Below are 19797 nucleotides of genomic sequence, written 5' to 3'. Positions count from 1 at the left end.
GCTGATCCCTGCTGGGGGCTCTCTCCAGACCACATCTGGAGGCAGGGACATAGATCATCACTTCTTGGTCGCTTGGCCTCTGCCTTATTACCATTTGCACCCAGAGCTTTCCTGGCTCTGCTCACCCTGTCTAATCCCGTCACCCGCTCCCAGCGTCACTTGCTGTCTGTGTAACACGCCCCTGCGTCAGCAGCGTGGGACCTGCTGCCCAGCACTGGTTGGTCCTAGCCTGGAGATTGGAAAAGGGTGTCCTGTTTGTATGTTTATCTGAAGTTATGTTGGGGCCTTGACTGGTTACAGCAAGTTAACTGCTTAGCATATATGACCACTTATTGATTAGTATTTTACTGTTTTCCACCAACTCTTTACAGAGTGTCTTTTCCTTTATCTCTTTGGGTAAGTAGTAACCTGTTTTCCCACTACTTTAGATGGTAGGCCATAACTGAACGTGTTCACCGCTCAAGTAACGTTTGTTCTATTTTGTTTTGAGGTGGAAGGGGGAACTCTACCCTCAGAACATGAGGGAATAATATTTACGTGGCTCACAAAGACCAGTGAGTACATCTGCACCCCCGCCTCACCAGTGGAGGGCCTCTGACACCATCACACGGCCTAGCCTCCCTGTCCCTCAGAACAGTTAGCTATGCCAGGTGTTTCAGCTTTAGAGTTTCTTGAAATTGTTGAGGGATGGGGGTTCTTTGACACATTTGAAGATAAATCAGATGAGAAGACCATACTTGTGCACGGTCGTTTGGTTTAACAAAGCCCCTTGATTGAATGTGATTGTGGACCTGTTAGCAGTAGCACAGCTGCAGATCTTCCCACTGAACCGACAGGCCTTAAGAACCAAGCCAGGACTGCACTTCCTATCAGACACATGAGCTCTGAGGTCACAGGCAGGTCACTGACTGGAGCCCTCTGCCTCTCCTGAGCTAGGCGATGGATCACTTGGAGTCCTTCATCGCTGAGTGTGATCGGAGAACGGAGCTTGCCAAGAAACGGCTGGCAGAGACCCAGGAGGAGATCAGTGCAGAAGTTTCTGCAAAGGTATGCGGGGAGGGAGGCCTCCACCTCCAGTCGTCAGTATCAAAGCAGGGCTGGGACCTGTTGGTGCCGAGTGCGCATTTTGGGGTGGACAGTGGGTGTCCACTGCCCTGGCTGTTAGAAGGAAGGAGGGAAGCTGTCACCAAGCTCACAGCCTGTCACTGTGCTATGCACATGTCGTAAAGTTACTTGATCAACCTCTCTGCGCAGAACAGGACATGGGTAAGTTAGCAGGGAAATGATTAGATTCTGGTGTGTCTGTGTCACAGAAGAAAAAAGCAGACCTGGTGAAATCGGCATGTGCATCATTTAGAAGGCCTTGCCCCTCTTGAGTGAGTTCTCTTTAGTGTTCTTTTCTCCTTCAGTTTTATGAAAGGATTTCTTAGGAGAGAGACAGTTTTTAACTAGCCCAGTGGTGCTGTTTATTTCTGAAAGAAACTCCCAGTGATTAGTCATTTTGCTTAAAGGGTAAGTCTTGTATGTGTTTAGGCTCACACATTTTGTTACCCTCACCTGGAGACTGAGCTGTGCTGGAAGGTATACAGAGTGGCGGCCTGGAAGCTGGCCCACGGGGCGGGCCTTACAGCCTGTGGGAGTGACAGGCGTGTGTTGCTGCCTCTGCTAGGGTTCAGTGCAGAGATCTGTTAGGGTCTGACACTTAACGGTCGGTCTCAGTGGTGGCAGTGTGGGTGCTGTAACTGTTAGAATTCATGTCATCAGTGAAGTTTCCAGCTATTGGTGTATTCTCTGTGAAACAGCAGAAATGCAACAAGAGAAACACCCTTTGCATTAAAAAATCTTTTGTTTTTATTTTTTTAATTGGATAATTGCTTTACAATATTGTGTTGGTTTTTGCCATACAACAGCACAGATCAGTCATAACTACACACACACACACCCCACCATCCTCTCAGCCTCCATCCCAGCTCCCGCCTTTCGTTTCTAGGTGTCTTACCTGGCTGTCTCTTTCTCTCCAGGCGGAAAAAGTGCATGAGTTGAATGAAGAAATAGGAAAGCTTCTTGCTAAAGCTGAGCAGCTGGGAGCTGAAGGAAATGTGGATGAATCACAGAAGATTCTCATGGAAGTGGAGAAAGTCCGTGCAAAGAAAAAAGAAGCTGAGGTTGGTGAGGAAAATGTCTTAAAGAGGGAAGAAACATAGTAACTTCAGAGAGCTGACCATTGGACTAAAACTGAGCCATGCCTCCATTTTCTCGAATACTGAGGCGTTGGAAGTAGGGTGATAATGTCAGGATGGTACAATTTCAAGTCAGCCCACCCTGGGGTTTGTGTCTTCGCTGCTCACTTGACCCCTGAGGCCTCAGACTGAGCACTTTGCGCTCTGAGCATCCCTCCCGTATGTAGAGTGCATCCTGAGCGTAGCTTGTCCATGTTAATGAGTCTGTGTCCATCTGCTTCCAGGAAGGGCCCGGCGTACAAGGTGTTCAGCTGATGTGATGGGGCTGACTGGCTTTGCAGTTGCTGTGAAGAGAGGCCTCAGGTTATTAGTGACTCTGTGCCTAAGAGAGAGAGACTCCTGCAGGTTATGAGCTGCATCCAGGTGGTGTCCTTGGGCTGCCAGGCCAGGACTCTGCTATGTGGTGCAGAAGCTGAGTCCAGGACTGTCTGGACTGTTTCCTCTGTTGGGTTTTCTGCTTCTCAGATCCTCCCCACTGGAGTGGAGGTGGCCTGGATTGACTTTGAGAATGGTGGGAAGGTTAGAATCAGGGAGAGAGGGACGGGAGTGCACCTTTACTCCTCCTGTGGGCCAGGCAGAATGCATGTGAGCGCTGGCTCAGATTCACTCTGATGAAGACAGGCGCTCAAAAGAAATGAGGTCTCAGTTTAAGAGTGACTTGGGGTACAGGGGATGTTCAGGTAGGGCAGGGTGATCCTGAAGGCCATTTGCTGAGACCCAGACAGAAGATTGTTTGGATGGTGGATGGAGACGTGATGGCAGCGTGGGCAGCGTGCCAGCACAGGGCTGGTTTTGGTTGTTGCTGGTCCCCTGGCTCCTTGTGGCACCTGAGACGAAGTAGAACTCAGTGATGACAGCTGAACACGTGAATCCTCCCTAGTGCCCACTGAGCAGTGACGTGTGCGTGGGGAGTCCCAGGCCCTGCATCGGAATCCTTACGTAGGATCCAAACCTCTGTGTGTTTAAAGGGAAAATTTGAGTGTATGGAGTCAGGCTCCCCGGGTTGCTGACAGTACCCAGCAGAAAGGCCAGAGGGTCAGGAAGGAAGGAGCTCTGTAGCCTTTTAGTGAATCCTGAGGCTGAGCCTTCCTGCTTTGAGGAGCAGAGCAGACACCAGAAACCTGTGCGGTGGATCCGAGACTTGAAATAGTATAGATGCGGGGTTCACCACTCGGATGTCTGCAGACAGCCCCAAGGGGAGCAGGAGTCAGATACACACGGGGACTCCAGGCGCCTTGCTTCGGCCACTGTCCCTTTCCTTATCACCTGAGTGCCCCCCTTACTTAAAACTAACAGACAAGACAGGGTGGCTTGTGGGGGGGAAGCCTCTGCTGTGCTGGTCTGGGTAGCATCCACCCTGCCCTTAGTGGCAGGCAAGGCTGTTTGGCATCCTAAGAAGTGGAGCGGGAGGGGTGCCGTGTGCTTTTTACCTGGTTTCCCACAGTGGTTCTGTCTTAAAAACCTGTAAGCCAGCATCCCATCCCGGGACAGCTGCTGAGCGGCCGCTCGCCCCTGTGGGCCCTGCCGGCTGCCCTCACTGCACACCCGCTTCGCTGACCGCCAGTCTGCCCTTCGTTCTTAGCGTTTGCTCATTTTAAGAGCATTGCATGATGGAGTCACACAGTATGTAACCCTTAGGGACTGACGTTTTTTTCACTCTGCGTAGAATTTATTTTGAAGGGTATTAGAGGATGGCATTCGTGATTTCAAAACTACTGAAAGGTGTAGAATATTATCTCAGATTACTCTCACCCACCACGTTTAGTGTTTCTCGTTAAGCTGTTTGACTCTTTAGGAAAGAAGCCGCACTCTAATGGAAATCTGAGCCCCTGGTCTTTCTGCCTCTGTCCCCAGAGGTGTTCGTGTGCGTTCATTGCATACCTGGGCTCATAAACCGCGTGCGTCCCTGGCGGGCGTGGAGGCGTCCCTGGCGGGTGTGCAGGCGCCCCGCGTCGGTGCTGCAGGCGCCCCTGGCGGGCGTGCAGGCGCCCCGCGCCGGTTGCAGGCGTCCCACTCGCATCGCCGGCTCTGCAGGCTGCTGCAGGCTGGTGGGCGCAGTCCGCTTGCTGCCGCGGGACTGCACTTCAGGGGCACATGGCTGTTTGTCCGTGGGTGGTTTCTCATCTCACGGCCGGTCTGTGTGTCCAGCGATGTGCTCGTGTGAGGGATGTTTCTGGTAACCCCACCTTTACAGACAGGCTGCCGCCACAGTAACCATGCTGCGCGGGCGCCGGCGTCAGGGTACGGCACAGCCTGGTGTTCTGTGTGTCCGTCAGTCTAGTGAGTGACATGATGTCTTATTTTAACCTGCATTTTTTAGGGAATGTTTTGAATGTATGAATTAATGGAAGATTATTACATTGTCTTCTCTTTAAGGACAAATGTTGAAATGCTCCCTCAACCTAGATTTTGGAGGAGTGTGTTGATTTGAGCACAGGCAGCCATCACTGGGTCCTGGGCCACTTTCTTTTGTATTCGTGTGTTTTCCTTTGAGGCAGAGTGGCTCCCTGTGATGAGACTCAGAGCACGCTGGCTGCTGGGCAGGGGTAGGGGGTGTGTGCGTGCGCTCTGTTCTGTTCCCTTAGGCACATTTCCTCTTTTGAAGAGATGTCTGTGTGTTTCTCCTTCCAGATTTTAGGTTTCAGGGCTGCACTGGGCATTCCTGGACACTGGGACAGACTCTGTGGATGCTCTGTGTTTCGCCTGTCTGTTTGGTGTGATTGGGGCGCTGTAGTCAGTTTGATCTTCCCAGAGCTCCGCCATGTCTGGTGTGATCAGGGGCGCCATGAGGGGCCTGTAGTCTGGTCTTCCGAGAGCTCTCCACCATTGCAGGGACTCCCCTTCCCCGCTGGCCTTTAGCACACAGTCTCCCGTGTGTCTCAGTGTTCTGAATATCCCTCACTGCTTTGAAATCATGACTCTTAGTTCATCTCTTAAAGAAACATTTTAAATTGGATTACAATTTAATTACAATTTATTGAAATTAAATTACAATTTAACTACAAGTATCTGAAGCTTTGTAAACGATTCAGGTTTATATATTATGAAATCATCTTCAGGGAATTTCCTGGTGGTTCAGTGGTTAGTACTTGGCACTTCACTGCCAGGGCCTGGGGTTCAGTCTCTAGTCTGTGAATTAAAGTCCCGCAAGCTGGGCAGCTAAAAATAAAAGTCACCTCCCTTCATGTACTTCATTTTAGGGTTGAGGGGACAGTGGCATTTGAGTTAACCTCACTTGGATCACTCTTTTCCTGCTCTCCAGGAAGAATACAGAAATTCCATGCCTGCGTCCAGTTTTCAGCAACAGAAGCTTCGTGTCTGTGAGGTCTGTTCGGCCTACCTTGGCCTCCATGACAATGACCGTCGTCTTGCAGACCACTTCGGGGGCAAGTTACACTTGGGATTCATTCAAATCCGTGAGAAGCTCGATCAGTTAAGGGTATGTTAGAGTGCTGTGTTTCTGAAGAAGCCTGCGAAGTCGTGATCATCTTCATGTCTCTGCTTGTAGCAAGCCTTGTGGTGTTTTTTTGTTGGTGGCGGTATCAGGCCTTGGTTTTGTACCGTAGCTTTACAGTGAGCTGCTCAGGTGTCATCATTGTGTTTCCTGAGATCTCAGAATCCAACAGGGCCTGGGATGTTTGTTTAGGCTACTACCCCTTGTTTACAGAGAACAATGGCAGAATTCATCCTGGGTACAGGGAACTCGTGCACCCCTCTGGAAACACTTCTCTTTGGAGGTGAGAGAGAGCCAGGAGCCTGTGGTTTTTCTCTTTGGGTGAAGGCAGACCTTTGGAGTGTGGTCAGGCTAGAAACATAAGAAGGTGATGGGGCTTTTTCTAGTGGCCCTGCCCCACGGCTGGATGCCCCTGTCCCTTCCTCGGGGCTCCTTATTTTCCTGGGTTAGACTACAGCATTCGACGTCCTGGATATGGAGTGCTGAGAAGGAAAATTAAGCAACTTTGGGATAAGTTGAATTGTTTTCAGACGGATGAAACCTCCCTGGCTGTGTACTAGGATGCTGGGAAATATGCAGGCCTTTCCTCCAGAAGCCCAAAATCTGGAAGGACAGACATGTGGCTCCTAACTATAGGCCACCTTGACAGTCAAGGCCTCAGGCCACCTGTGGCCCCAGGAAGGGGCAGTGGGTGGCGCCCTTACGCCCAGAGAGGGTCCCAGGAGGTGGTGTGCACTCAGACTGGAGAGGGAGCCGGTTGCAGGTTCACCGCTGGTCTTGAGCATCTCCTGTGTTTCCGGTGGAATTCTGAAAAGTGATACTTTCTGTCACACGGTTTTAAGTTGGAAATTTTTTTATAAGTTTATGGTATAAAATATAAACATATATTCTATGTAGCTGCTGCTGCTGCTGCTAAGTCACTTCAGTCATGTCCAACTCTGTGCGACCCCATAGACGGCAGCCCACCAGGCTCCCCCGTCCCTGGGATTCTCCAGGCAAGAACACTGGAGTGGGTTGCCATTTCCTTCTCCAATGCATGAAAGCTAATATAGTATAAATAACAATTTGGTGGCAGCTACCATCTTCATAAAAAATCTCCTTATATTCCTATTTTCCTTTAAATTGTCATTCCATTCCATAACGTGCCAGAATCTTGCCCTAATGTTTCTTATACCTGAAAGCCTTTTTTTTTTTACATCAGCATACATTAAAACTTCTTTCCCTGAAATCTCTAGAACTTAAGTATTCACTGATCTAAAAATTGTATTTTGTTATTGGTTATGAGCAGTATTCAGTTGATAGAACAATACAGCCAAGTTGCAGATTTCAATAAATAGCTATTACACTATCAGCAGAAAAGTTTGCTTGGAAGTTCCCCTCTTAACCATGAGGAGAGTGGGAGCTCTGCCCAGTTTGGAGAGGGCTTCACTCAGTGGTCCCGGCCGTGTGCACACCTGCAGGTCTTGCACCTGGATGGACACGGCGGAAGGAGGCGGGGAAGAGTGAGGACTTGCCTGTGGGGGGACCTAATGCTTCAGGGAGTAGGGAGGGTTTGGGGAGGAGCTGATGCTACCTCCAGGCTGGTTCTTGGGCTGCTCCCAGTGTTTTATGTATGACGTCAGAGGGCAGAGCTAGAGGAGCTGCACAGGAGAGCTTGGGCCCAGATGCTTCGAGGTCACACACAGACACACACGCACCCCCAGCCGTGCCCTTTCTTCCTGGGGGCCTGGCTTTTGTCAGCACTGATATTTTAGGTCATGCTGCACGCCCTCTTGGACCTTGTCTTCTGGCTCTGGATACCTCCCCCTCCCCAGGGGGAGGTGAGGAGGCCTTCTCAGCAGCATGAGATGGTGTGAAAGGCTCCAAGTGGGTTTTGGGGTGCTCCAGTGGCAGGGTCTCCAGGCCGTCTCCTGTCCCCCTCCGTCCCTCCATGTCCACCACAACCCATCCCCCAGGACAGGCGGCGACGAGGCTGGGTACTTTGGCTTCCCTCAGCAAGGTATGCTTGATCAAATACACATGTTCTCCTTCACATAAAGTTTGTGGGGTCTTCTTTGGGTAAAAACCTTAACTTGATTGATTTGAAGTCATATGATAACCTCTCTGTAACTTAGAAGTACAGCACCTGTTAGAATTAGTAGTTTGTCACTGAATTTATAAAACAGTTTTTATTCCATCTATTTTCTGCTGTTTAAGAGGTTTTGTTAACAAAAAGAATTGTGTTCCTGTTCCCTGAATTTCCCTAAGGTTCTTAAATCGCCAGTACTGAGGTCCCGTAAGTGTTCTTTGTTCAACACTGTTCACACCCTAGTGTGTCTGTGCCTCTCTCATCTTCCCAGTTTTCCGTTTTATTTAGAAAACCGTGGCTGAGAAACAGGAGAAGAGAAATCAGGATCGGCTGAGGAGGCGAGAGGAGAGAGAGCGGGAGGAGCGGCTGAGCAGAAGGTGAGCCCAAGGACAGCCCCCATCCCGAGGACACCCCACCTATCCCGAGGACACCCCACCTATCCCGACGACACCCCCTATCCTGAGGACACCCCATGTACTTGGCAGCCTTGCTGTTGCCTGTGACACTTGAGGTCTGCCAGGTACCTGGTGGCCATGAAAAGAAGTAAAAAGATTCCTGCCCGGAGCAGGCCCTATGGTGGGATCCACCAGGGACAGGCTCACGTGGGCCAAGGGCTGAGGGTGGTCGGGTGGGAGCGAGGAGAACATGAGTGGCTAGGAGGGTCCAGGCCCAAGAGGGGGCAGGGGCGAGCTGTGTGCTCTGGGGGCAGAGCTGATGGCATCTGCTAGCAGATGATGTGAGCTGTGCAGAGCAGGAGTGGAGGTGGCCTGGAGTGGCCGCTGATGGTGACAGAGGAGGGGAGCCTGGGAGTGGAATTTTGGGAGAGGAGGTGGTTCTGGCCGTGTTAGGGCTGGGATGCCTGAGAGCAGCCAGGTAGTGGTGGTGGGTCTGGTCAGAGTTCGGGGCAGTGTCTGGAGCCCAGAGTAGCCAGGCTCTATATTGGGCACACAGACGCCTGGAGGGATTCCTGTGTGAATGACTTGCTAACTTTTTTGTTTTTCATTATTTTAATTATGTCGCATGTTGATTATAAAGAGACTGGAACAGTATAAAAATATCAAGCGCAGACATGAGGGTCTTTTCACATGGGTGGCCGCCTGCGCGGGTGGCGTTGTGCGCGGGTGCTTGGTCCCTGCAGCTGGCGTGCTCTTGGCTGCGCAGCGCCATCTGTGTCGTTGGCATCACCTGTCGTCCCGCCTTTGCCCACCCTCGTTTTCCTACCTCTAACAACCACCAGTCTGTTGTCTCTGTGAGTTTGGTTCTTTTCTATTCCGCATGTAACTGGACTCATGCAGCATTTATCTTTCCCCGTCTGGCTTATTTTACTTGGCGTAGTGCTGTCAGGGTCCATCTGTGCTGCTGCCAATGGGAGAATGAATAGCATCCCATGGTATATATACAGCTACACCGTCTGTATCAGTCCATCTGTCAGTGGACACTGAGATTTTCCTGTGTCTGAACTATTGTAAATAACGTTGCAGGGACCACGGAGTTGTAAGTATCTTCAAAATAGTGATTTAACTTCCATCAAGTGAATATCCAGAATTGGAATTGCTGGATCATATTACAGTTCCATTAATTTTTGAGACCCCTCTATCCTGTTTTTCATAATGGCTGCACCAGTTTACATTCCCAGCAGCAAGGCTTTCTTTTCTCCACATCCTCACCAGCACCTGTGTTTCTTGTCATTTGGTGATAGCACTCCGCCAGATGTGAGGTGACAGCCCATTGTGGTTTGATTTGTATTTCCCTGATGGATAAAGTTGTGGAGCAATTTTTCATGTCCCTATTGGTCTTTGTATGTCTTCTTTAGCAAAATATTTGTTCAGGTCCTCTGCCCATTTTTTTAATCTTCTTTTTTTTTCCTTCCATTTAGAGTTGTGAGTTCTTTCCATATTTTGGGTAAATGCCTCTTATCAGTTACTTGATCTGTAGACATTTTCTCCCATTCAGTTGCTGTTTCATTTCGCTGATGGTTGCCTTCATTGTGCAGAAGCTTTTAGTCTGATGTAGTCCAAATGGGACTTTTGGACTTTTGTTGGACTTTTGGACTTTTGGAATGTTGGCTTTTGCTTTTGTTAACTTTGCTTTTTAATTTTAATTTTTGGTGATTTATTATAAAACTGTTTTTGAATGAGTGCTAGCGCGATCATCTTTGTATGTATATGAGTATATATAAAGTTCCTTAGAATTCCTGGGAGAGAGGAATTTAATATATAAATACTGGTAGGTGTTAAGGAAATTATTTTCCTGGAGTTTTTATCAAATCGCCCTCTGGCCACATGGTGTGTGAGCAGCATCTTTTGTCACTTCCTCCTTCACAGGTTGAAAATTGCTGCTTAGAACAGGATATAAAAAGTGCATTCTTGTTGTCAAGTGTTTTGTTTTTTTTTTTAATATTTATTTGGCTGCATCGGATCTTAATTGAGGCACGTAGCGAACAACAGACTGGTTCCAAATAGGGAAAAGAGTACGTCATGGCTGTATATTGTCACCCTGCTTATTTAACTTAGATGCAGAGTACATCGTGAGAAATGCTGGGCTGGAGGAAGCACAAGCTGGAATCAAGATTGCCGGGAGAATTATCAATAACCTCAGATATGCAGATGACACCATCCTTATGGCAGAAAGTGAAGAACTAAAGAGCCTCTTGATGAAAGTGAAAGAGGAGAGTGAAAAAGTTGGCTTAAAGCTCAACATTCAGAAAACGAAGATCATGGCATCCAGTCCCATCACTTCATGGCAAATAGATGGGGAAACAATGGCTGACTTTATTTTTCTGGGCTCCAAAATCACTGCAGATGGTGATTGCAGCCGTGAAATTAAAAGACGCTTACTCCTTGGAAGGAAAGTTATGACCAACCTAGATAGCATATTAAAAAGCAGAGACATTAATTAATTTGCTAACAAAGGTCCGTCTAGTCAAGGCTGTGGTTTTTCCAGTGGTCATGTATGGATGTGAAAGTTGGACTATAAAGAAAGCTGAGCGCCGAAGAATTGATGCCTTTGTACTGTGGTGTTGGAGAAGACTCTTGAGAGTCCCTTGGACTGCAAGGAGATCCAACCAGTCTATCCTAAAGGAAATCAGTCCTGGGTGTTCATTGGAAGGACTGATGTTGAAGCTGAAACTCGAATACTTTGGCCACCTGATGCGAAGAGTTGCTCACTGGAAAAGACTCTGATGCTGGGAGAGATTGGGGGCAGGAGAACAGGATGACAGAGGATGAGATGGTTGGATGGCATCACCGACTCGATGGACATGGGTTTGGGTGGACTCCGGGAGTCGGTGATGGACAGGGAGACCTGGCGTGCTGCAGTTCATGGGGTCGCAAGGAGTTGGACATGACAGAGCGACTGAACTGAACTGAGGGTCTTCCTCTTATGTGGAATCTTTGTATCAGGCACATGGGCTCCAGAGCACGTAGACTCAGTAGTTGTGGCATGCGGTCTTAGTTTCCCCATGGCATGTGAGATCTTAGTTCCCTGACCAGGGATTGAACTCATGTCCCCTGCATTGCAGGGTGGATTCTCAACCACTGGACCACCAGGGAAGGTCCCTCAAGTGCATTTCTTCCATTGCTGGTTGTGTACTGTTTTCCGGGAGCTCCTGCAGCACTCCCAGGAAAGTGAGCCTGTGTTTGGAGCTTGGGCGTCCTGCCCAGCCCTGCACCGTGACTGTCTGTGTAGCTGGGTTGGTGTCCGCTGTGAAGTTTGCAGAACCACTGGTTCAGCTCAGTGCAGCATGGACCCCTGGGTGCTGGTCTCTTCCTTGTCCCTCCAACAGGTGGTGGCCCCTGGGCGGGCCTCAAAGCAGGTCCTGTGGGAAGTTGACCCTCGTCACCATGTGGACATGGGGCACCTCCCCTCAGCTATAAGGAATTGGGCTGTTTTTGGGAAATTGCTCATCTTTTTTTCCATTTTAGGTCTGGATCAAGAACAAGAGATCGCAGGAGGTAGGTTTTCCATTGATATATTCTCAGTAAGATGTCCTTTTCCATGTGCTTTTTTCTTGATACTTAGCCTTTATAACTTGGCATTTGTTGTCTGGGGTCAGGGCTGGTCACAAAGGGCACAGGGCATGGGTTAGAAAGAGAGCCCTGGTTGGGGCGCAGTGCAGTGTGGGGTGGGCGTTCACTGTCAGTGAGAAGGATGATCAGAAAGTTCCTGGCGTGTTTCCGGAAGCATTGGTGGGGCGAGTCTGGCCAGTTATTTGTGACCAGGGTGGCGTTGAGGGGACGATTGTGAACCGGGTTACAAGTCTGGGAGGAGAGAGCAGATACAGCAGTAAGGTGTCAGCACAGCCTCTGTTGCAGGTCGCGCTCCCGGGACCGACGTCGCAGGCGGTCGAGGTCTACTTCTAGAGAGCGGCGGAAGTCGTCCCGCTCCCGGTCCCGGGACAGACACCGGCGCCACCGAAGTCGCTCCCGGAGCCACAGCCGTGGCCATCGCCGGGCATCCAGGGACCGGAGCTCGAAATACAAGTAACTACTCTGCTCCTTCAGTATTTGCAGCAGGAGTGGAGCCCTGCTCTGTGCGCCAAGCCCTGGGGGCTGTCACCCAGGGACTGAGCGTTGAGGCCTTGAGGGTCCTGACGGGGCCCAGGGCTCTGGGAGTCCACCTGCTGGGGGCAGCAGGGGGCTTCAGGGCTGGACAGTTGAGAGCTGCAGAGGTGTCCCGTGTAGGCGAGGCTGTGCTTGGGCTACACACGCACTGCCACTGTGGTGCACACAGCCCTGATAGGCTGCTCACCCAGGTTGTGATTTAAAAAAAGACACTACTGATGGCCATGTTCTGAGATGACCACCTCTCGCTTTGGTAATGCTTTTCCTCCATTGTGCTTTTACATGATGGATCAGCTCGTGCTGCATCTTCCTTTGCACTGTTTGCATTTTAGGGAAAGCTGTCCCTGTTACTAGAGCCCTCTGAAAACGCCACTCTGTGTTAGCTGCCCGGCCCTCCCTGTGCGGCTCCTGCTTGGCCCTCCTCGCTGTGCGGGTCTTCCCTTCCCTCGCGTGGAGGGTCCACAGTGTCCGTGCCTGGGGAGCACCCAGGAGGGAGGGCCAGCCCTCGATGAGCCTCTGGTTCCCTTTCCCCAGGTTCTCCCGAGAGCGGACTTCCAGGGAGGAGTCCTGGGAGCGCGGGCGGAGTGAGCGGGGGGCCACCGACTGGAGGCTTGAGAGCGCCAACGGGAAGGCTGCATCGCGGAGGTCAGAGGAGAAGGAGGCCGGCGAGATCTGAGCCCACGCCCAGGCGCTGTAAATAGTCCGATCCGCGTTTGACACGGCCTCACGTTACCCTTTCTATTTGCGGAATACAGCTCATCTTTTGTAGTTTAACATTTCTATTGTTTTGGAGCTAGCTGTAAGTTTCTAGAGGTGTACAGAGTTGCTCCTGTGTTCTGGGTTATGTCGAGTGGGAATAAACAACCTGACAGACTGCCTCCCGGCGGCCGCCGTGCGTTCTCTGCTGTCCTGGCTGCGCTGGACTTACCATGCCTTCCACAGGGTGGGGGGCACGCCCGGGTCACCTGCACGCAGCCCAGAAATGTGACTCATCCTCAGGCTCCCCTCTGCCTTATGCTCTCCCTGCCCCGTGTGTTCTTCTGAGGTCCAAGCTGTTCTCTTCCCCCATTTCTTTGGAGGACTGCCTGTCTGGTTTGTGGTCGGCAGCCTCCGCCCAGTGCTGGAGCTCAGATAAGCTGCAGTTCCCTGTCTCGGAGTTACTCCGAGCAAAGACCCACAGAAAGGTCGACATGACGGCCACGAGGTCCTCAGAGGAGGGCACGTTACCTTTGGGGTCAGTCGTGGCTCTCCTCACCCTTGGCAGGGCTGGTGGTATTATCCAGTCTCCCTCAGCCCTTCTGCTTGTATCTTGAGACTAAAGTGAGCTATTCTGACGATACAACTGGGAGCTCTTTCATTTTTTCACTTTTCAGAGGGAGGATGACTGTCCGTGCTCAGTCATGTCTGATTCTTTGTAACCCTATGGACTGTAGTGGCCAGGCTCCTCTGTCCTTGGGATTCTCCAGGCAACCTACTGGAATGGATTGCCATTCCCTTCTCCAGGGGATCTTCCCGACCCAGGGATCGAACCTGTGTCTCTTAGGTCTCATGCATTGGCAGGCAGATTCTTTACCGTCTGAGCCATCAGGAAAGTTCATCAGGGGAATGTGTGGTTTCATTTTTGGAGGCAGCTTCTGATGGCCATGTTGTGAAACACACACCCACACCCTGTGCCGAGCACATGGACACTGGGTCTGGGTCGTGTGGCTGCCAGCCTCAGGGCGTGGTCGGTGGTCCTCTTCCATGCTCCTCACTGTGGTTTGTTTCTCTCTGGAGGGATGTGGGTAGTGGGCTGCTCTGCTGCCCTATGGCAGGGTCTTCCCCAGCCAGCTGTGTCCATGGAAAAGAGGTGCGGCATCAGCATGTCCCTCCGCCCAGGGGTATTGCCCTGGCCTGCAGCCAGGCTGGGCCAGAGTAACCACTGAGAGCCCGGGTGGGTACCTGCTGGGGAGCAGGGGACATGCCGTCTTTGTGGGAAGTAGATAGGAGTTGGCGGAAAGCCGTGGGAGGGCAGAGGTTGTTGTGGCGGGGCAGGCAGAGAAGCAGGCTGTGCTTCCTGACTCCACCCTGAGACCCGGCTCGTTACAGCGGGGTCTGGACTGAGTGGGCAGCCAGGGCCAAGGCTGCCCAGCTCCTCACGTCTCCCTTCTTAACCTCCCGAGGGGGTGTTTGGGGGTCTGCTCTATTTGCGTGGGGACGGCACACTTCCTTTCATTTCTGCCGCGCGGTTGCGTGGCAGTCTATCTGCTACCATCCCTGGAGGCTGGTTTTGAAGAGGCAGAGGGCAGATGGCATCCCTGACCTTAGAGGGGCCTGGAGGTCCCAGCGAGGAAGCAGGCGGGCTGGGGACAGGATACCTGGGGGGCAGCTTCTGCTCCCCCGCAGCTGGGTGCTTGCTCGTCAGTCCAGAGGCACCTGCCTGCCCCGGGTGTGCCCTTAGGCTCCTGACTGCAGGGGCTGCCTGGTTCCCTGCACCCCCTGGGCCTCGGCTCCTCAGCTGGCTCCACTCCACTGGGCAGGCGTGCAGCGGGCTGCTCTGGAGGCCACAGCCCAGCCTGGGTGAGCGCGGCTCCAGGGGTGGCACCACTCACCTGCGCCCTCGCCTCCTCGTTAGAGCGCTGCTGTGGGGAAGCGCCGGCTTAGCAGGAATGGGTGGGGATGCCGGGAGCGGGCCGTGATGGCAGTCCTGGGTGAGAGTTGGGTTGGCCGAGCCCATAGGTGCAGATCTCCAGGGGCCTGCGGTCAGTCGCAGGGCTGTGTGCTGCCCTTGGCCCCTCTAGTCCTCGAGTTCTCGGGGATTCCCCCAGCCGCACTCTTCCGCTGCGGAGCGGGGGTGTGGGTTGTGGCAGAGAGGCCCCAGTCTGTCCAGGGATGCTTTGGTTTCTGCCCCTCTCTTGGGGGCTCTCTAGCAAGGCCCAGGTCTGCAGTCTGGGGACCTGAGGGCTGGAGGGGTGGTGTTGGCCCTGCTCTGTGGAACTCCATGGCCTTCACGGGGGTTCAGACCCTCGCTGCAGCCCGCGGACACAGGGCCGTCTTCCCAGGGTGATGGCTGTGCAGTAGGTGCGTGCGCTCGGCTGGCCTGGGAGCCAGGAGGGATTGATTCTAGGGCTGGGGCCGGTGTCCAGCCGTGGTTTGTTCGTGTGGGGAAGAGGCTGTGCCTCGGAAGGGTCCCCTGCCTTGAACAGGGTGGTCCTGCTCTGGGGGCTGAGCTGAGCGGTGCTGGGACTTCATCCTTGTCACCTGGAGGCCTTGTCGTAGCAGGTGGTGTGAGCCCCTCTAGGCTTCCTGTGGATCTGGGGTGGGGATCCAAGAATGTAGATTTCTTTTTTTGCAGGTTTGTATTTTGATGGAGATAAACTTATCTCATAAAATTCAACATTTCAGCCGTTTCAAAGTGTGCGGTTTAGTGGTTTTCAGTGTGCTCGCGGTGTCTTGTTTATCACTGTGGCATCGGGGCACTCTCGTCACCCCCAGCCCCGCACCCACCAGCAGGCATGCCCCTCGGCCCCAGCCTTCGACAGCCACTGGTCTGCTGTCTGTCTCTGGAATCGCAGAACGCGACTTGTGATCAACGTCAGTTACTTCTGAGTGTGGTTCGACAGGGTTCATCCACCCCCCTGACTCTAGCCTGTACGAGTACTGAAAATGTAGCTGTTTACCCAGGCTGCTGCCGCTGGTGGTCCGAAGCACCCTGAGAGCTGGACCGCAAGCCCTCAGTGGCATCTTTGGGACAGCTTAGAGTAGGTCTCCCAGCTCTCGTCATTGGCACATGCGATGGTGACACTTGTTTGGACCGAGGGGAAGAGGGCCAAGCCATCCTGGGCCCGATCGCGGCGCGGTGAGCTGCTTGCTCTCTGTCCACTGCACGAGCCCTAAGCCAGGCCCTCAGGTGACCTTCACCCACATCCCCAGCACAGGGTCGCATGTGATAGGGGTCAACATGAGGTCTGCCCCCAGGTGCCAGTGAACCCTGGCCTGAGGCGGCCCTCCGCTCCCACCCGGGGGCACCTGGGAGCCCGTGAGGGAAGCCTGGGAGTCCCTGCATGTCCTGAGCCCCCACAGTGCTGGGGAGTGCCACCCTCTTGCATCTGCTCTCCCCCTTCCCTGCCCTCCCCTGTGCCACCCCCAGCCTGCCTGCCTGACTTCATTGCTGGTGGCTATGGGCTCAGGGCTGCCCTCCCGAGGAGGTGGTACTGTCCTCATGGTTCAAGAGAGAAGCTACCAACTGCTGGCCAAGGGGACTTCCCCCACCTGGATCCTGGCCACCTTCTCTTTTAAATTTTTATTGAGGTTAAATTGACAAATGTTATTTTAGTTTTACGTGTACATGCTAATGACTTGATATATATATATTTTTCAAAATGAAGTTTTTCCTATGATAAGTTTTAAGCACTACTCAGCAACTTCAAGTATGCAGTACAGAATGGTGTTTAGTGTGATACATCAGAGGATGGGATGAATGGATGGTATCACTGATAGAATGGTCATGAACTTGGGCAAATTTTCGGAAATGGTTAGGGACAAGAAGGCCTGGCGTGCTGCAGTCCATGGGGTCACAAAGAGTTGGAAGCGACTGGGCAACTGAACAACAATAGCATGATATGTTACAGGGCAGTATTACATTGTCCTGGGCCTTCTGGGGCTGCTCCTGTCCCCTTTGGAACACCTGCCCAAGTCCAGCCACCTTGGAATCCAGGCCTTTCAGCCCCAGGCCAGGGCCCACCTCTGAGCAGAAGAGAGCACAAAACACTGCAGACCCAGGCCCGGAGGTACATCGCCAGCTCCTCGGAGCCCTCATCTGCCCTACAGTCCTTCCAGAGAGCTCTGCTCTCCTTGAAAATCCCCACAGACAGCACGCGTTAATTGTCCCACAGCTCCTGAGCATCAGGGCATCAGAATGAGACGCAGGTCCAGCACCAATAAGCCTTGAGAATGTTGTGCTGAGCAACATGCTGGACACGAGAGACCACAAGCTGTGTACATTTACATGGAAAGGCCAAGATCAGTAAAGCCATGGGGCTGGGCGGGGAGAGGTGTGGAGGGGGATGCCTGGTAATGGACACGGGGCTTCCTTTGGGGCTGTGAGGAAGTTCTGGAGCTGCGTAGAGGTGGTGAATGGCACACTGTTGTGAAGGAAGTGAATGCCGCTGAGTCATACTCTTCACAGGGGTTGAACTGGTGTTTGTTACCTATATTTTGCATGAGTTAGTGTTAATCACTCAGTCATGTCTGACCAGCTTTGTGACCCCATGGGCTGTAACCCATCAGGCATCTGTCCATGGAGTTCTCTGAAAGAATACTGGAATGGTTTGCCATGCCCTTCTCCAGGGGATCTTCCCAACCCAGAGATCGACCTGGGTTGGCTACATTGCAGGCAGATTACCAGTGAACAACAGGGAAGCCCTGTATTTTACCATTTCAAAAAAAGCTTCGGTGAGGGATGGATGGGGAATTTGGGGTTAACAAATGCAAACTATTACATGTCTGTATAACTGACTCACTTTGTTATATAGCAGAAACTAATGCAACATTGTAAATTGACTATATGCCAATAAAATTTAAAAACAGCAACAAAACAGCCACACAAGGGGAGGTGACCACATGAGAACACCAGCAGGGAGCGTTGCAGGGTCCACTTTAGTCTCTAGATCCATTGATAATTCTTATTACTGTATTTGCACGCTTCATCTTTAAGCCTCGTCTGATCTTTATCCTTTGAGTCATTTAAGTCACATAGTCAGTATTGGGTTGGCCAGAAAGTTAAACCAGAATGAACTTGACTGACCAACCCATGCACCACAGAGCAAGTGAAGCTAGCTCCCTGACCAGGAGCTGAGCCTGTGCCCTGGGCCGCGGAAGTGTGGAGTCCGAGCCACTGGGCCACCAGGGAATTCCTCCATTGTTTAAGAGTCCCATGGCGTTTATTGTCATCTGGTAATAACATAAGGGTGAGCAGAACAATGTGAATACATGTTTTAGAACTACATCTCTAACAAAGGACACCTAAAAACCAACGGTATCGCCAAACAGTTTCTCACTTCGTCACTTCTAGTTGGAGACACTTTGGAGCAGAGTAGTATTATCTCCTTTTAGCATGATCTGACCCAGTTGTTTTCTTGACACTGTTTTAGAATGTCAAACAATTTCTCACTTCATCTGTCACTTCTAGTTGGAGACCCTTTGGAGCAGAGTAATATTTTCTCCTTTTAGCATGATCCGGCCCAGTTGTTTTCTTGACTTTGTTTTAGAATGAATCTCTTCTGCATCATCTAATACGAGGTTCATGTACTCATCAAAACCAACGGTGCAGCCCTGTCTCTGCATACTCACTTGTTCGTGAAGCCGCACGCCCGAGTCTGCGATCTGTTCTGCAAGCGTCTGAAGATGAGATCGATGCGCTGCACCAGCACCTTCTGCACCCTCTGGCGCTGGCCCCGAGCGCCATGCTGGAAGCTCACGAGCACCACACTGCTCCACACTCTGAGAAGGCCTATTTCTACCTTTCTAAAGTCTCTTCGCTGCACATGGGCTCAGTTAGGGCACTCAAGTTTAGTTGCAGGCAGACTAACCACTGGCCCACCAGGTAAGTCCTCCTCTGTGCCTTTATATTCTGTGGTTCCCTGCAGATCTTTCAAACCCAGTTGCACTGAATGTGGCATCTGCAGTGCCTGCTGGCTTTCATGCAGGCGCCTTGACCTGTGTGCCTGGTGAGTGTGTCAGCCCTGGCACCTTGTGGCCTGTGAAGTACTTTTTTCTCAGCGGGTGGGGGGTGGGCAGGGGGGATTTGTTTGTGTATCAGCATGTGATTTCAATTTATTAGGGAAGCATTTTTTTCTTTTCTGCTGAAAAGGTTTTTTTTTTTTTTTTTGGTTTCTGTTTTTTCTTTTTGCCAGTCCCTGTATTTGGAGAAAGGATAACCCAGTGGGATGTCTTTAGGGCCCCAGGTTTATGGGAAAGTCACCTTTTGGGTATATCACCTTTTACTGGCCCTTTAAACTGTGAGCCCATAAGGAAAAAGAATTTCAGTTCGATTGCTCATTGTGGCAAATAAGCTCAGAACCCAGGTGGTTTAGGTGCTGTGACATCTGAGTTCTCACCTTCACTTGGTTATCTGGTCTGAAGATTCCGAATCCACTTGCTGTTAGAGGGTGAAAAGGGTCTTATTCAGCATTCCTAATTGTCATAAATGAGGGTGTAGATCAGAAACGGCAGCTCAGAACAGGCAGAGCCATGGAGCATGGTTAGGCCCAGAGACCTGAAGAGGGGCTGGGATTATTTGGAGGAAAGAGTCCCCCCAGGAAATACCAGAAGGGAAATAGGCCAAATCTGGGTCAACCTGAGGAAGAACGCTACCCTGGAAAGTGGGTGGCACTCCTCTAGCTGCGAGCAAGTGAGGCTGCCGACGGTGCAGGCTCTCATCTGGCGAAACTCAGAAAAGCAATTGTGGCAATATTCTCAAAAAGCCAGAAATTA

At 51.6% G+C, this 19797-nt stretch overlaps 1 protein-coding gene and 1 pseudogene across 3 annotated transcripts in view; one reads left to right on the top strand and one right to left on the bottom strand.

Annotated features, from left to right (window-relative positions):
- The window catches only part of LUC7L (LUC7 like), a 32669-nt gene extending 19467 nt beyond the window's left edge, over window positions 1-13202 (top strand). For all 3 annotated transcript variants that reach the window (XM_069570442.1, XM_069570445.1, XM_069570444.1), the window contains 7 exons: window positions 937-1047; window positions 2022-2165; window positions 5503-5679; window positions 8051-8139; window positions 11686-11715; window positions 12076-12243; window positions 12859-13202. In XM_069570442.1, coding sequence (XP_069426543.1) covers window positions 937-1047; window positions 2022-2165; window positions 5503-5679; window positions 8051-8139; window positions 11686-11715; window positions 12076-12243; window positions 12859-13000 — 861 coding nt within the window. In that variant the 3' untranslated portion in view covers window positions 13001-13202. The remainder of the gene's footprint in view (window positions 1-936; window positions 1048-2021; window positions 2166-5502; window positions 5680-8050; window positions 8140-11685; window positions 11716-12075; window positions 12244-12858) is intronic.
- Window positions 13203-17809: 4607 nt separating this feature from the next.
- On the bottom strand, window positions 17810-19743 carry LOC138929821 (small nuclear ribonucleoprotein E-like; annotated as a pseudogene).
- Between the last annotated feature and the right edge of the window lie 54 nt (window positions 19744-19797).

The sequence above is a fragment of the Ovis canadensis genome, chromosome 24, assembly GCF_042477335.2.
Source record: "Ovis canadensis isolate MfBH-ARS-UI-01 breed Bighorn chromosome 24, ARS-UI_OviCan_v2, whole genome shotgun sequence".
NCBI classification, from domain to species: Eukaryota; Metazoa; Chordata; class Mammalia; order Artiodactyla; family Bovidae; genus Ovis; species Ovis canadensis.
The sequence above is the reverse complement of the archived record's forward strand: the minus strand, read 5'-3'. Positions and strand labels throughout refer to the sequence as shown.